At 59.3% G+C, this 16838-nt stretch overlaps 1 protein-coding gene across 3 annotated transcripts in view; it reads right to left on the bottom strand.

The window, feature by feature from the left end:
* Positions 1-337: 337 nt before the first annotated feature.
* NCOR2 (nuclear receptor corepressor 2) overlaps positions 338-16838 on the bottom strand; it is a 157658-nt gene continuing 141157 nt past the window's right edge. For 2 of the 3 annotated variants that reach the window (XM_068989806.1, XM_068989807.1), the window contains 14 exons: positions 16367-16618; positions 15345-15494; positions 15067-15210; positions 14758-14971; positions 11836-12263; positions 10424-10573; positions 10110-10255; positions 9414-9607; positions 8410-8559; positions 7653-7798; positions 6268-6321; positions 3385-3609; positions 2065-2244; positions 338-1490 (listed from right to left, as the gene is read on the bottom strand). In XM_068989806.1, the coding sequence (XP_068845907.1) occupies positions 1309-1490; positions 2065-2244; positions 3385-3609; positions 6268-6321; positions 7653-7798; positions 8410-8559; positions 9414-9607; positions 10110-10255; positions 10424-10573; positions 11836-12263; positions 14758-14971; positions 15067-15210; positions 15345-15494; positions 16367-16618 (2615 nt within the window). In that variant the 3' untranslated portion in view covers positions 338-1308. The remainder of the gene's footprint in view (positions 1491-2064; positions 2245-3384; positions 3610-6267; positions 6322-7652; positions 7799-8409; positions 8560-9413; positions 9608-10109; positions 10256-10423; positions 10574-11835; positions 12264-14757; positions 14972-15066; positions 15211-15344; positions 15495-16366; positions 16619-16838) is intronic. The other variant, XM_068989808.1, reaches the window with a different exon arrangement.

Here is a 16838-nt window from a genome sequence, read left to right as displayed (position 1 = left end):
GATGCTGGGAAAGACTGAAGGCAGGAGGAGAAGGGGACACAAAGGATGAGATGGTTGGATGGCATTCCTGACTCAAGGGACATAAGTTTGCTCTGCGAGATAGTAAAGGACAGGGAAGCCTGGCTTGCATGGGGTTGCAAAGAGTCGGACACGACTGAGCAATTGAACAACAACATTCACCTGCAGATGGGACGAGTCTCATGAGTCAGGGGACGTGTCCTTGTCCCCCGCAGGGTTACACTCCCACCGTCCCGTTTTGTGTTGCCCACTCTGGGTTGCGGGTCCGAGATAGAGAAGGAGCCTCTGTAACTCGAGTATAATTTGCTTTTTAATGAGAAGAACGTGTGTAAATGACAGGACGCCACCGCCGTGCGCAGATGGCGGTCACAGAATACCCATCAAATTCATTCTGCCCAAGGAAGGGAGGAAGAGAGGACGCAGGGGGGCTTGGGGGCTGGCAGCCTCCACCCCCCTTGGTCCTGTGGACGATGGGGTCACCGACTGTCGGCCTGCGCACGCCTCTTGAACGGTAAGCAGAGATCGAAAGCACAGCAGCAATAATACTGGGTAAGTCCTTCCTTGCTTAAAACATCTGAATTATTTCATTGAAGGTATCAAAAATATACCCTGTAAACCAATATATCATTTACACCTGCCTTTCCTTCCCGCCACTGCGGCAATGCTGCGTGAACGAAACAGTCCAGTTCCTCGGAGCAGCCGCTCGCCCCAGGCCGCACCTGGCCCTGTCACCTGCCCACCTGGCCTGATTCGGTTTCCCACAGTCTCGTCGGCTGGGGCAGCCCCTGGGGTCCGGGGACAAGAGTGCTGGGGCCTGGACAGGGCCCGTGTCCGTCTGTCCAGAGTGCTAAGCGAGAGGTGGGTTGGGGGCAGACGGGGCTGGGGGTGCGGGGGCTGCGAGCTCAGTTTAGACTTTGGTTCCAAATGCGTTAAGTGGGGAGGCAGTGGCGTGGGAGGTGGGTGGTCGTCCTGCTTTGGGTCCCTGGCCGCCCCGGCTGTACGCGTGTGGCCGCCACACACGCCTGCTGCGCCCCCTGCCTGGCCCGGCCCCTCCCCTCCCGAGCACCAGGTAAACATCCCCTGAGTAAGGTCACTGCGCGGGCCAGCCGGGGCGGGAGTCATAGTTAAGGCTTTAGACAGGCAAGGATGCCGGCTCTGGACGGACGGACGGACGGACGGATGGGCGCACAGGCAGACTCAGGGGCTCCTTCCTCAGCGCGGGGAGTCGGCGGCCGCCCACTCCTCGACCTGCTGCTCCAGCTGCTCGCTGCCCCCTCCCCACTCTGACCGTCACTCGCTGTCGGACAGCGTCTCGTACTGCGAGCAGAGCAGCGGCTTGGGCTCCTCGTCCCAGGCATGATGGGGACCAGCCAGGGGCCCGCTGCCCGCGGGGAGCCCGGGCGGGGGCGGGGAGGCCATGACCCCCGCCTGCAGCCGCATGATCAGGGGGTTGTAGGGGAATGGGGTGGACCCTGCCGGAGAGACCGGGAGAGACAACTCGGTGAGCCAGGCAGTCCCTGTGGGCCCCATCCACCTGCCACCCTGGGGCCTCGCCCTCCTGCCTCCGCTGCCCCTTCTATCTCCTGAATGTTCTCAAACTGCCCGCCTGGACTCCCTGCCACCACTCCCATCCCATCCATGCCCAGCAGCCTATCTTCCAGCCCTGCAGGAGCCTCCTAGCTGCTCCTGCCCTTGTCCCCGGGGCCTGTTCTGCAGCCAAGGGATCTCCTGAACCTCCGCCAGGGACCTCCTCGCACTCACAGAGAAATCGGGGGTGGGCAGCTCTCTTGCAACCCCCCTGCAAACCCATGGGACTGGTCCCTGCCCACAAGCTTCTCTCTCCACTTCCAGAATCCTTCATCCTCTCTAACTGCACCCTTGCCCTCCAGCTGGGCCATTACAGGAAGTGTCCTGACGCTGTGTGAGCTTGAGTTTAGCTGGGCAGGGCCCTGAGGGGTTTTCTCAGAACAGGCCTGACCACACGCTCCATGCACAGCAGGTGCTCAAGCAGCTGGCCTGGCCCCCTCGCCCAGCCCAGGCGCCTACCTGCAGACGAGGGCCGGTCCTCCCACACGCGGTTGGTGAGTGGAGTCCGGCGGTTGCAGTCTCCTTCCGAGTGCACCGAGGAGACGGAGGGTGGCCGGTCCCCAGATGCCAGGCCCGGGGCTGGGGACTTGGCTTTTCGGCTGCTGGGTCTGCCGGAGACTTTGGCCTTCCCACCGCCACCTGCAGGGAGACACACGGAAGGGGCCACGTTGGACTGTGAGGACAGGTCTCATGCTGCGGGGACTGGAGGATGGGTGAGGCCCTGACCCCTGCTTCCTGGGCCCCCTGGGGAGGGGGAACAGTAGCTCGGGCCCCTGGGAAGCCAAAGAGGTCAACCAGATGTCCAGACCCAGCCATGCGCCTGGATGTGCAGGGGTTTCTACTAGGGCAGTGGATAGAACTTTGTGCAAAGCCCCCTCAGGCTGCCCCGAGGCCCATCTGCCCACTATGGGCTAATACTCCAAGCACAAAGCCTTAGGCCTCTGGCTTGACCCTGACCGCCCTAGGACTGTGATGGGGCCTGGCGGGCTGCAGGCCCTCTGCAGGGAAGCCGGGGGCCCTGAGGCCAGGCTTGGGCTTGCCTTAAGTCCAGAAACTTCTTGGGGCCACAGTGTCCAGGTTAGAAAAATGGTTCAAGCGCTCTCCTTGTCCAGCCCTTGCTCTGATATGTGGAGTGTTGATTCAGGACCCAGGGCTGAGGGCGAGCTGGCCCGTGTGGTTTCCCTAACTCGTCTGAGTTTGGGTCTGGCACACAGACCCTGGTCTCTTCCCCATCAGGCCTGAGGGCCAGCCATGGACACGCATGGTGGCCACCTCAGGCACAGAGCCCACCGGCCTGGCTGCCCATGAGCCCAGGGGTCCCCTCGATCCACACAGAGAAGGTAAGGTCCTCATTCCAGCCCAATCGCCCCCAAGGAGACACAAGAGGGGCCGGGACGCAGGCATCCGGAGACCTGTGTCCGGCAGGGTTCGAGGAAGGCGGGGCAGGGCTCGGGCAGCGGCATGAGTGGTTTTAGAAAAGCGGCAGCTCCTTCGTGCCCAGTGGGCAAGGGCAGACCCGGGGCAACTTCGACACCTAGGGGTGCCCGCCCAGCATGGGGTTAGCCAACTCCAGGACCACATCGAACACGCACAAAAAAGTCAAGTCACAAGCTCCAAAGCTGGGGGTGGGGGGTGGGAGGGGGGGCCTTGGTCAGAGGACCGTGGAGGAGGAGGAGGAGGAGGAGGAGGCGGCGGCGGGAGGATTAATGACACCAGGGTGGGGAAAGACGGGGCGGGCGGGCGGGGCTGGAGGGCCGAGGCGGGAGGAGGCCTGCAGACCTGGCGAGGTGAGTGCGTGTTCGCTCCGTCCGTCAGCAGCGGTTATGGGCATAGCAGCAGCGGGCAGGCTGGCACTGGCATTCAGAGGGTTAAAAGCATTGGCGCTGAGCGGGTGCTCTTCCCACTGATCATATTTACCCATGAGCGCCTTTCTAATAATAGCCTCCAGCCCCATGTTGGTGCTGGCATGCTCCTGCACCGCCTGGCTTCTGCAGGTCATGAGGCCTGGGAGAGAGACACACACAGAGGGGCCAGGAGGGGGCCAGAGGGGGAGGGAGAGAGAAGCACAGAGGGAGAGAGGGAGGAGAGAGAATACAGTGAGCACATTTCGGCAGAGCGACGACTCCCGGTTCCCCTGTCTACCCCGCCCGCCCTGGTTTTCCCTGTGGGGCGATGGGGCGGGAAGCCCCCCTCTGACTTGGTCACTGGAGACTCTTAGGGATTCCCGGTGCGGGTGAGGGGGAGAGGTGGGCTTTGGGGAAGTTACATGCTCATCACCCCCCCACCAAGCCTCACTTCTACTCTGGTCTCTGGGGAATCGGAAGCCCCTTCTGGCTCCCTAACCCCAGCTGGGGCTGTGTCATTATTTAAAATCCAAGTGGTCTTAAAAACAGGGAGTGGGGTGGAGGGCAGGATCAGAGGTCCCCTTATTGAGGGGAAAGGGCTGCAGGGAAACTAAGCCCAGCCTGAGTGCAGTGCTGGGCATGGGGGAGTCCTTCCTTGGTTCCCAGGGTTGCGGAGAGGGACGGGGGGAAGGTGACCAGACAGTCCTCCGCCGCCCCCACCTGGGGGCGCCCAGCCCCCTGCCTGTCCCCCACCGCCCCGCAGCTGGGGCCTAACTCTCCTCCCACGCCTTCTGCCCGCCCAGGGAGCCACGAGGAGAGAGAGGTGCAGAGACGGACGGGGAGGGGGGGAGGGTGGCAGCCATGCAGTTACGGTGCGTGCGAGGGTCAGGGCAGAGCTGGAGACGGTGGCCTGGCCGCGCCCGCCCGGCCACCCCGGCCCACAGTGGCCCGATCGACGGTTGCCCCCCATGGGTCCTTCCAGACACCCACTGCGAAGTCAAGCCAGTTACGCCTTTCTTTCTGTTTAACAGGTTTTCTGACCCTCTCGTGTTTCCTAGGGACTGATTTTGCAAACCCCGGGGAATGTGCCTCTTTGGGGCATTTTTGTTGTTGTTGTTAAACCAGACTTCGCTTTCAAAAACCGCCGACAAAGCTCTCTGCCTGCCACCAGACAGAATTTCTCATGAATTTTAAAACTTTTGCTCCGAGCCAACTGTATGATTAGCAAGTCTGGCTGACCCCTGACTCATCTGTAAACTGGACTGCTGACTTTGTGACACGGCAGCTTCTAAAATCACATTTCTAAAGCAACTATCTGCTGTCTATGTTTTCTTTTTCTCTTCTTCTTTTTACTTTCAAACTCATTCACAGCCACAAGACCCCTTGACTTTTTTTAAGCTGGGTCTTGGCCATGTTTCGTCAGCACTTCAAATAAAAAAAGCCATGTCCATCAAGAAAAAGCAAATTTTCCAACAGGGGTGATGGATGGGTGGAGGGGTGGGGAGAGCATTTATGATCCTACAAACTAAAACACTGGGAAGTGGAAAAAAAAAGATGTGAGGGCTACTGGTCATGATGGTTCCTTGGTAGGTTAGCATCCTACAATCACAGATGAGCTCGACACCAAGGTCATGGATACGTGGTCTGACTGGTGCTTAGTCAGGAAGCTGACCCACCGCCAGTCCTGAAGCAGGAGCTAACGCAGCAGAGACTGAGGTCTGGGGGAAATTCTTTTGTTTGGATTACATTGCTTTGAAAAAAAAGTTGAATCTAATTTATATACAAGTTTTCACATAAATCTTCGTTGTTGCGCGTGAATTTCTACATACACATGTACCTGCGTGTCTCAGCGTCTCAGTCAAGGTTTGAAACATTCTGAAAACGTCCATTTCTGACCATCTTGTTGTTCGACCAGATTGCCTCTTCCCTGTTGCCTAAGGCTCAGCATTTAGAGGCCCTGTGGCCCCCTGATAAAATCCAAGAGTTGTCTTTTGCTCAGCCTGTTCCTGGAGCTTTGATGGCCCCAGAGAAGGTCAATATGTGCCCCTGTGTTCCTCCTGAAGATGCTCCCACTCTGGCAGAGGGTCAGCCCCATCTGCTCTGGGCTCAGTCGTTTCATACCAGACACAAGGCCATTCCCCACCCAGCCCTACAGAGGCAGCAGAAATGCACAGTGTGGCCCCTACTGGAGGCTGGGGGATCCAAGCCCAAGGGCCTCCAATGCATCATAAAAGGCTTAAGTCTCAGCTTAAAAACACGTGTGGATTTTACACTCCTCTCAGAATACATCTACAGTGTTCCCCTAGCCCCCTGGCTAGCATTTTCAAGTAAAACTGATGCTCTATCTATATAAAATGCCCACCTGGACCACAAGGGCAGGCTGTATGTGAGCACACAGGCTCACTACCCATCCACAGACTTGAGTCTCCATCTGAGACCCCAACAAACAAGCCGGATAAGTTTCTGGACAGCTGTGTGTGATTCTAACACTGTCCTAAATGCACCAGGAGGCCTTGAAATTGAACTCCATTAGAGACTCATTGCAGGCCTCCCCTCTCCCTCGCCTCCAGCCTTTTATGTGCATCTGTTATCCCCACTGCAACGTTTGTTTAGACCAGAGGAGGGGACACACTCGAACTGAGAAAGGCTGCTTTTCACCATGGCTACAGCCGATGTGGGGCTCAGAGACCTCCATGACCTCACTCCCGAGTCTCCTCCTGGGTCCAGACACCCAGTGTGACCTCCCCAGGGTGCATAGTGATGGGGGTGGGGTGGGGGGACAGGCACAGGGCTGGTGGCCCCCGGGATGGATGGTTACCTGCTCCGGTGATGGCGGGCATGTTGAAGATCTCTGTCCCCGGTTGGCCGATATCTGGAGGGGAATGATAAGAAGGGTGAGGGCGATGGGCCCACGGATCCTGGAAATCATCTGCCCCGTCCCCCGCACCCCATGCCCCCGCCACCCGCCCCGCTTTCCTGTCTGGTCTAGGCAAGGTGCACCAGCCGGGAGCTTGTGCAAGGCAGCAGGGCTAGTCTTGGTCCACGGGATTCTCCTGGCAACAGTACTAGAGAGGGTTGCCCATGCCCTCCTCCAAGTCTTCCCGACCCAGGGATCGAACTCGTGTCTCTTGACATCTACCTGCATTGGCAGGTGCATTCTTTACCACCAGCACCACCTGGGGCAGCACTTGAGAGTTTGTATTTTTTTTAAAAAAAAGGCAGCCTGCCATAGATAACACCTCACTTGGCTGTCTCGAGTCTTGGAAGCTTGACTACCCTGTGTGTGTGTGCCAAGTTGCTCAGTCGTGTCTGACTCTTTGCAACCCCATGGACTGCAGCCCTTCAGGCTCCTCTGTCCATAGGATTCTCCTAAAAATGGACCCTGAGCGCTTGTGTGGAGGTTCTAGCACAGCTAGAGGGGAGCACAGAGCTACTCATACACCCTTGACCAAAGAGGGGCAGGTCATCCTCTTCAACTGAGCGCACAGCTCTCGGAGGCACACGCGTGGAGCAGTGAGGGAGGAAGGGGATGCCCGCCCGCCAGCCAGGTCAGCCAAATCAGTCCTGGTGATCAGTGGGGTGACAGAGGTCACAGCCAGATGGCCCTGACATCTGAGATTTTGCGTTCTCAGTCAGCTCTAGGGGGCTGCTCACCCACTGGCCAGCGCATGGCACTTGACAAGGTTCTGGACTTAATAGCCTGGGCCAGGGACTGTCTTCAAGGTTGCAATGCCAGCCCCAGAAAAAGAAAAGGCTCTGCAAGGCCCTCGAGCTCTCCCCAGCTAAAGAGCTCTTTGAAGCTGGGGATATGAGGACCCTTCATTCATTGGTTTACTGGCTCAGAGGGTCTCCTGAGCATCTGTTATGGGACAGGTGCTGTGCTAATAGGGGTGGGGAGCTGAGCTAGGACTGACATCCAGGAACCATACAAACGGGAAAATCACAAAAGTGAGGCACACTGTGAATGGGAGACACGCGTGACCCCCATCTATATTCCCCGAGAGCCCCCTGTGCGCTGGGCACCATTCTGGGCACTGCATTCTGTGCCACCAGGTACCCAGAGCAAAAAGAGAGACCACCCTGGGCTCCTTGAACATGAGGTGATGGGCAAGCAGGAGAGGTGGTCGGCAGGTCCACTTGGCCGTGCTGGTCCCCAATCTCGCCCCCGTCATCCTTCTCCCGGGGAGGGGGTGGGCCCCTTACTGTATTCTGGCTCATTCCGGTTGTGGGTGTTCAGCTTCTTATTGATCTCCTGTTTCTTAGATTTGACCATGGCTGAGTTGCTCTCGGTCAGCTTGCTGAAGAACGCCGGCGGCTGGCTGGTGTTGCCTGGAGACTTGGAGCCCATCCTATTGCAAGGTTCAGACACCACAGGTCAGTTCACCTGGTGCTGAGCTTGCACACCCTTGATGATGGGGCGCTCACCACCTGATCTGCCTTAGAAATTCAGAATCATGCTTTTCCCACCCCCAAGCCTGCTTCCTCAGTCTCTCAGGGACCACGTCTTCTGAAATCCCCTATCCTTGGGCTCCGGTATCTCTGGAGAACCCCAGCTGTCCTGGTGGGCCATACCTGTCTGCCTGCCACAGTCAGACGCCCAGAAAAGGGCCCCAAATGGGCTCAGATCACACCTTCCCCTGAGATGAGGGGGCTTTTTTCTCTGCCTCCCTCCCAACCCTGGGCCCCGGCTTGGTCTAGAACATGTAGCTCTTCAAATCTCAGATCCTCAAGCGCTGGCAAACAGGGGCCCAGCCTGAGCTGAGAGACCCCAGCCCAAGACCCTGCAAGATGCCATGGAGGTCTCCCAAGTTTCGACCTTGTTTAGTAGGTCTGAGGTCCTCAGTTGCACCCTGAAGCCCTTGTCAAGCCCCCAATTGCACAGCGGTGGACCAAGGCCACAGGTGGGCAAGGGCTGTATTCCTGAGCGCCCCAGGAAGGGGAGGGGCCACTGAGAAGATACCTGGGCTCCGCCTGTTCCCCGTCCCGGTACAGCAGTGGGTACATGGTGCCCCGCAGATGCCCAGGCTCCACCATGCCCTCCGGCGGGGACACAGGTTCGATACCATCCTCGCTGCTGCCCGGGGCTGACGTCTTGCTTGGCTCTGGAGACCTGGGTGGAGAGAGGGTCCCAGTGGTGGTCAGAGCTCTGAGCTGTCCCTCTTGAAGAGGGCGCACCCCTCCCTCCACTCCCCTGCAAGCCCTGCCTCACTCTAAACCAGCACTTAGCACACTTTTCCTATAAGGAGCCAAACAGTAAATATTTCAGGAGTGATGGGCCAGTTGTGGTCTCGACTATATTTTTCTTCATTTAAAAAGAATAATCCTTTAAAAATGTAATACCGTCTTCAGCTCACAGACTGTGCAAAGACAGGCTATGGCAGGATTTGGCCCGTGGGGGGCACTTTGTCGAACCCCTGCTGCTTCCCCACACCAGGGACCCCACTGCTCCCCCAAAGACATCCTGCCACCTCCTTTCCTCTGTGTGCCACCCAGAGTGGCTCCCTCATCCTAGTGGAGGGCCCTCAAGGGGGTCCTCCTCTCTCCTCTCTGACTGGGGGCCCCTAGGGGTAACCAGGAGTGTGAAGTGCATGTGCGCCTGCTAGGAGGCTACTCTCACATCACACAGCTCTGCTTCGAGTCCCAGCTCCGCCACTTACTGGCTGCGTCCCCGTGGGCAAGGGAGTTCACTGCTCCATGCCTCAGTTTCTTCATCTGTGAAATGGGGTAACACTGCCTATACTTCCTGAGGCTGTGGTGAGGATCCTGGTTGGCGTGTGTGAAGGGTTTAGCTCGGTGTCTGGAACCCCCCGAGTGTGGTGTACGTGTCAGCTAGGGGTCCAGCTGCTCTGTGACCTTGAGCCAACTCCCCGCCCTCCCTGAGCTTCACCCTTCCCGCAGCAGACACCTAACAAAGCTCCTCGGTGGGGACTGGCAAGGGGTACCCTGTCTCCCACCCCTGCTCACCTCTTGCCCCCTTCACTGTGGGGTGAGCCACGGGCCTGGGTCCCGTGGTCTGGGGGTGGGAGGTAGAGGTCGCTGGGCGGGCGGCGAAGGTCCAGGACAGGGCAGCTGGCTCCGGGGAAGGAGTAGAGGGGGGCAGGGAGGGGCGCGCTGAGCTGCTGTGGGTGGTGCCGCGTGTAGTCCTGCGTGATGACCTCCTGCAGGCCAAGGGTCAGGGGAGACATGAAGGGTCAGGTGCCAGCCAGCTGCCAGAACCTTCCAGATGGGGTGAGGGCTGAGCTGAGCTTTGGGGGCAGAACCCTGGGGCGTGGGCCTCGGCTCCCCAGGAGCTTTGAGCCTGTCTGTAGCAGCTCAATGCCCCCAGGGGCATGGGGTGAGGCCAGAAGTCCCCAGCTGGGCCCCGAGATGGGTCAGATTCAACTGGCCAGCATGTGTGACGTATGGATCGTGGATGGGCTTATGCACCTGACGCCCCATTGGTGGAGGAGGAGGGGGGACAGCTACAGCACCTGAGTTGGAGACGACTCTGGGACGCCCGGCATGACGTGCCCTTGCCAACCCCCAGATCCCTGGTTCGCCCCCCACCCCTACCCAGGACTCAGTTAACCCATTAGAGGACATGTGGACCCTCCTCCCCTCCCTTTCTCAGGACCTAGTCCTGCCCCAGGTGCAAAGGCAATGACGAGGCGGGGTAGTTACACTGATGTGCTGTGCCAGGGTGACCACCCGCTGGTGACCTTTGACCCCCGGGGTGGTCTGGAGCAGCGGGCTGGACGAGGGCTGGCTCTCGGGCAGCGGCCGCAGGTGTGGGAGGTGTGCCGCCTCGCCGCTGAGCTTCCCAGGGCCTGCGGGCAGAGCAGGGCTGGTCAGGGCATGGCCAGGGTGGGCAAGGCCGGTGGCCCCCTGGGGCTGCCATCCTCAGATCCCGGCTCCGCCCTTTGAGCTGAGACACGGGGCCAACTCCACTGCCTCCGAGTGCCTCAGCTTCCCCGTCTGTGGGGGCAGGACCCCACCTGGCTGCTTGTGCCGCAGGTCTCCCTCCAGGTGGCTCTTGTCGAGCTCCTCCAGCTGCTTGGGGAGCCCCTTGTCGTGGGTCAGGCTGGGCGAGCTCACGGGGCTCACGGGCTCCACACCGTCGGGGCTGTAGCTGCCGCCGTGATAACCTGCAGCCGGGCGAGGCCCTGAGTCAGGCCAAAGCCAGGGCCAGGGCTGCCCTTCCCAGCCCGCCCCTCCACGATGGATGGGTTCCCCCGGGCCAGAGGCGGGGAAGATTTGGGCGGACGGAGAGCGGGAGTGAGCCACCGTGAGGGCTGCTGGCCAGCCAGGGGTGGGGACATGTCGGGAAAGGAGGGTGAGACAGCACTGCAAAGAGAGGTGGACGGAGAAGAAAAGAAGAGAACGAGACACACAGGCAGACAGGTCGGGAGAGATGGAGAGAGACCCAGAGAGAGTGAGAGACGGACAGCAACAAGGTGGGCAAGGGGGACGGGAGACAGACCCGGCTGGTGGGGGCCGGGGTGGGGCCGGAGATGGGGCAGGGTGGGTTTCGGGAAGGGAGTGTAGAGGCAGCGGACGGGTGGCGAGGGTGTGAGGCCAGTGTGGTGGTGAGTGACACTCGGATCCCAGGGTCGTCCCCCCCACATCCCCCTCTCCAGCACAGAGGAGCCCTGAGCTGGGGCTGGAGGTGGGAGACAGGCACAGAAGATTCCCCTCTTCCCCGGGGAAGCTGGCTGGTGGGTCAGCAAGGGAGACACGGGGCCAGAGCATCCCCAAGACCCCCCTCACAACCTGGGCAGAGGACGCAGGGGCCAGGTTCCCAGCTCCTACTGGGAAGTGGGAAGGTGCTTCTCTTTCCTCCCCGACTTCCTCCCCACTGTACACCCTGGGGGCAGTGGGGCGGGGTGGGGGAGGCGGCCTCCAAACCACACACAGCAGCAGGCAAAGGCGTGGGCCTGCGCCCCTCCGCAGCCCCGCTCCCCAGACAAAGGTGCAAAGGGGAAGATGGGAGGCGCAGCTGGAATCAAAATCACAGATCCATTCATTAAAGGAAAAAAAAGCGAAAATCCAAAAGAAAAAAGAAAAATCATGATAAAAACGATGTGCAAATGATGAAGTGCTCCCCGCTCCGATCAGAGGGTGGGTAGGCGCAGCTTGAGGAATCATCAGAGCGTGCAATCGACGAAGACGAGTTTCAAAACAAAATACCAAAACCAACGAAAAATGGGGGGAGGGGAAAAATAAAAAGCAGAGATCTGAAAATATCTTTAGGCCACAAGACGGGGTGGGTGGGTGGCGGGGCCGGAAGTCTTACCATCGCGAGGGGAGTCGTTGGCCAGCGAACCTCCTTCTCGCGGCCCTTTATCGTGAGCAATTTGACGCATGATTATCGCGTCTATGAAGGTGGCCGCTGTCAGGGTGGTCTTACCCAGAGAACGGAGTTCCAATTCCTGGATGGAAAAGGGTTTACTTTGAGTCTTTTCCCGGTGCAGGTCCGCAGCTGAGGCGGGGGGCGCCGGCTGGTCTGGGCTGGCGTGGTGGGATGCGAGGCTCTTCGCTGGGGCGCGGGCGATGGCCGCGTGGCTGGAGCCGGGGGGCGCCAGGGGCCGAGGCTCGGAGCCCTTGCCGGGGGAGGAAGCGGGCTCCAGCCCGGCGCGGGCTGGAGGCTTGGCGAGGAACGTGTGGCCAGCGTCCGCGCGGGGCCGTTCAGGCCGGGCAACCCGAGGGGCCTCCTTAGGCAGCAAGACAGGCTCCATGAGTGGGGGGTAAACCCCATCGAGGGTGCCGCCCAGCGGGCAGTGGGTGGCGGGTGGGAATGTGGCAGCTGGGCGGACAGGCGAGGAGGTGGAGGTGGACCTGGGGGAGGAGAGAGGGAGGGTCAGCAGCTGCAGGACCCACAGCTGTGGCCCTTAAGGCTGAGGCAGGGTCACTCCCTCACTTTGACACCTTGAGGGGTCGCCACTGCCCGGAATAACTCCCACATTCCCCAGAATAAACCCTCCCAACTGTGGCCTGCGAGACCCCATGCCATAGGGCCTCACCTACCCCATCAATCCATCCATCTACCCATCCACCCATCCACCCATCCATCTACCCATCCATCCAACCATCTACCCATCCATCCATCCATCCATCTACCCATCCATCCATTCATCCAGCCACCCATCCATCCATTCATCCAGCCACCCATCCATCCATTCATCCAGCCACCCATCCATCCTTCAGCCAGCCACCCATCCATCCATCCATCCAGCCACCGATCCATCCATTCATCTAGCCACCCATCCATCCATCCATCCATCATCCCATCAACCCTTACTGAGCGCCTACTATGTCAGGCACTGTTCTAGACATCAGGGATATGACAGTGCACAAAACAGACAAAAGTGCCTTATGTTCTAGGCGAGGAGACACACTACACACAGGCTGATATGATAACATGATCAATTAAACTCCTATTATTGTGGCAGTTGCTTGAAGGTAATGATTCTGGGTGGAAAACAAGCAAACAGCAAGGGAGCTCTCAGGCATGAGTAGGGTGGGGTGTCTCCCTGAGGGGCTGGCATATGAGCTGGAGAGGAAGTGAGTGAGCCCCGTGAAGAATCAGAACCCCAAGGGCAAAGGCCCTGAGGGTGGGCCAGGGTGGGAGGTTAGAGGAAAGGGCAGGGGCGCCCAGTTCTTTCACCTCAGCCACCAGGGGCCACACAGGGCTCCTTGCTGTCTTCTCTGCCCAGAGTGCTCGCCTCACTCCAATTGGGCTGCAGCTGGCTACTCGAGTCCCATGCCTCTTTCTTCAGGCAGCCTTCCCTGATTGCTGCCCTGGTCTAAACCATAAGCCCTAAGAGGGCAGGGCTTGCATCACCATGTCCCCCATACCCAGCACAGGGCAGGAGACCCACTGCAAGCCCACCAGGAGGAAGAAATGCACAAATGCACTCCCTCTGACCTTCACAGGCTAGTGTAACTATCCCCACGCTGCAGACGAGGAAACAGGCTTGGACATGAGCTGGCCCGACTATCTCTCGTTGGTCTCTCTCTCTAGCCCAGTGTTTCCATGAGGAAGTCTTTCACTAAGCCTCACCCTCAAGGGTCTTCCTCAGCTGCTACTGGGGAAGGCTTTGATGTTCCTGCTCCAGCTTCTCACCGGCTGTCGCTGGTGGGAGCTCATGTCTGGGCACCCTCCTCTTAAGAGTCAGGTGCTCCTGTTCTGTGTAACTGCTGGGAACTGACTCGGAGGACACCAAGATGATGCTTCTGGTAAATGACGTTGTTGTTTTTTTGTAATTGGAATTGTGGTGGGGAGGGCATGATTTACAGCAGCCAAGTGTGGGGAGACTTGCATGAAGGGACGCTTCATTTTGGAAGAAGCAGCTGGTCCCTGGGCAGAGAAGGGCCCTGGGGAAACTCCTGTCCCCAGTCAGGCAGCTCAGCCCACAGGCCTTGGGCAGTGGTAGGAGGTGGGTCACCAGCAGGGACTCGGGCCTGTTGTGATAGGAAGTGGACTCCGGGGACCGGACACATCCGGGCCCTCTGCAGGTTCTCCAGTATCCAGGGAACCTCTGGCCTTGATCCAGACAAGAGGCACCTGATCTCGTCCTCCCTGTGGGGCTCTGCTGAATCCCTGCAGGAGCAGGAGAGCCTCTCCTCACAGCCCTCGCCCTGACTCTTCCTCTCTGCTCCACAGACTCCATTCCTGAACTCCACAACCTACCCAGCTGCTCACCTATCCACCCACCCCACTCCCCATCCACCTACTCATCCATCTATCGACCCAACCCCCATCCACCTACCCAGCTCATCACCTATGCACCTTCCCATCTACCCACCCACCCACCTACCAGCTAACCCAACTATACATTCCTCCACTTACCCAACCCATCATCTGCCTATTCACCCATCTACCCTCCATCCACCTATCTAACCATCTAACCATCCAATTAGCCTCCCATCAATTCACCCACCTATTCACCTAGCTCTAACCATCAGTCCATTCGTCCACCCACTATCATCTGTCTGTCCACCCACCTATCCATTCATCTAGTCTGCCATCCCTCCATCTACCACTGGCCCACCTATGCGCCTACCTACTCACCTGTCATCCATCCACTTATCCATCCACATAAGTGGATATCCACTTATCCAAATCTATCACAATCCATCCATCTAACCAAATCATCCATCAATTTACCTCCTCACCCAACTCTCTGCCCACCCATCACTCACCCTCCCATTTATCCCCGGGCCCACTGGTACCAGTGCACATCCCTCCACCTGTATCCAGTGACCAGCTCCCCACTCCTTGGCCCCCCCACCATGGGCCAGTCTCCACCCCTGTGCCAACCTGGCCCACCTCAGGACCGTAGGCGTGCTGGGCTCCACGGAGGTGATGATGCTCTTCATGCCCGTGTTGTGCAGCACGCTGGGCCTCTGCTGGATGGCGTCCTGGGTCCGTGGTGAGATGGGCGAGTGCTGGTGGGCGTGGGAGTGGGAGGCGGGGCGGCTGCTGCTGCTGCCCCCACCCCCGCCGCTGCCGCCAGCGCCTCCGCCGCCGCTCTGCTCCGTACCTGGGGGAGGCAAGCTGTGCTATCAGACCCGTGGTGCGGCTGCGAAGACCCCACCCCCGCCCCTGGGGCGCGGGCTGGGGGCTCGGCCGTCCTACCGGGTCTCCAGATGGGTGCGTGCTCTACGGTGGTGGTGGACGTGAGGATGGACTTCTCCCGCTCGCGCTCGCGCTCACGCTCCCTTTCCCGCTCCCTCTCGGTCGAGGACGTGGCGGTGGGTTTTGTCAAGTGAGTGGGGCCTCCTGGAAGCCCAAAGGCCTGCGGCTCAGCCCCAAGGACAGAAAGCTCCCCCCGCACCCTGACTCATGTTCCGGGATGGAACAGAGAGGCCAAGGCATCTGCCCAAGGACGCCCAGCACTGGGGTGGGGGCATCACCTGGGGAGAGCGGGGAGCTGCTGAGCCGGCTACTGAAGTGCTGGGGTGCAGTGGGGAGGTAGGCGAGGCGGTCCATGGCGGTGGCTGGCGTGCCTGGCGTTGGGGGCACCAGCACAGGAAGATGTGGCACTTGAGACAAGTCGATGATGCCTGTGAGAGAGGAGGTGGGGTGGGGGCTGCAGCCACTGGGGAGGAGGGGAGCCAGGCTGCCTGCTCTCTGGACCGCACCACCCGCTGGAGCAGCGCACCACCCGCTGGAGCAGCACTGCCCCGTGCTCCCTCCTTGGTGCACACCCTAGGTCTGAATGCCGGCTGCTCCCAAGCCCTGAAGTAGAGGTAGCTTGCAGGTGGCGCCACTGCATACACTGCTGTGCCCCTTTTGCCTGTGACCCTAGGCCATCAGTTGCTTGTATTCAATCCCCACTGTTTGAAATACCTAGTGTGACCAGTTTTAACAACTGGACCCTAACGAGGTCTTGGTTGTTCCGAAAGAACATTCCAGAAGTGTTTCTAGAGAGTGTAATATTCATGTGCAAAGTAACCACAGGCTGGGTGCTCATCAAGGGAACAAGAAGTTCAAACAGCCTTACATTTCCAAGTTTTTTTTTAAAGGACCACATACATCAACAGGACACACAGGCACATGCACAGCCCATGTGCCAGCCAGGACGCAGCCACACACAACTCTAAACCACTGGCAGCGTGGCGGTTAAGACGTGGGCTTTCACTGCCATGGACCTGGGTTTGATCCCTGGTCGGGGCACTAAGATCCCACAAGCTGCGAGGTGCAGCCAAAATATATTAGTAAGTTAAAATAAACCACCCGCTGGGTCTGTGTGTGCTCTCAGCAAGGTGACACCACTCGGGACTCTACGGTGACCACTCTCGGCAAGGACAGGTGTACAGGCGTGGGCACATACGTGTCCTGTGCTTTCAGGAACCTGGGCAGACCAGGGATAAGGCCGATTCTGGGTAGAGGGTCCTGCCCAGCCGTGTGCCTGGCAGCACCCTGCCCCACCCACCTCGCGGGCCGGTGGCGTAGTTGAGGGCCAGCGAGGACTCTCGGGGCGACAGGCCCCTCAGCATGTCGGCTCGCTGGGCCATGGCGGTGGCCGCGTTGTGGTGCATCTGCTGCGAGGTGATGTAGTCGTTGATGATTGTCTGGCGGTTCTCCAGCGCCGCCGTGTCGGGGTAGCCACGGATGAGGTACGGCGGGTACAGGTGTGGGTAGGTGGGGTTGGGGGCCAGGTGCCGGGGCAGGTAATAGGCAGCGGCTGCCAGGAGAAGGGGAGTAAGTTCAGGCCGGCCCACACCTCAGCTGGGAATGCCCCTCTGCCTGTCTTAATGCCCCACAGCTTCTCCCAAACACTCCCACAAAACAGAATTGAGAGCCTCAAAGTAGAAAAACTCTTGCTCTCCAACATACCCGAGGGTGCCTCTTACTGATAATATTCTTGGGATCAAAATTCACCCAAACACAGGGTATCCGAAATG

The sequence above is a fragment of the Capricornis sumatraensis genome, chromosome 17, assembly GCF_032405125.1.
Source record: "Capricornis sumatraensis isolate serow.1 chromosome 17, serow.2, whole genome shotgun sequence".
NCBI classification, from domain to species: Eukaryota; Metazoa; Chordata; class Mammalia; order Artiodactyla; family Bovidae; genus Capricornis; species Capricornis sumatraensis.
This window is presented reverse-complemented; position numbering and strand designations above follow the sequence as displayed.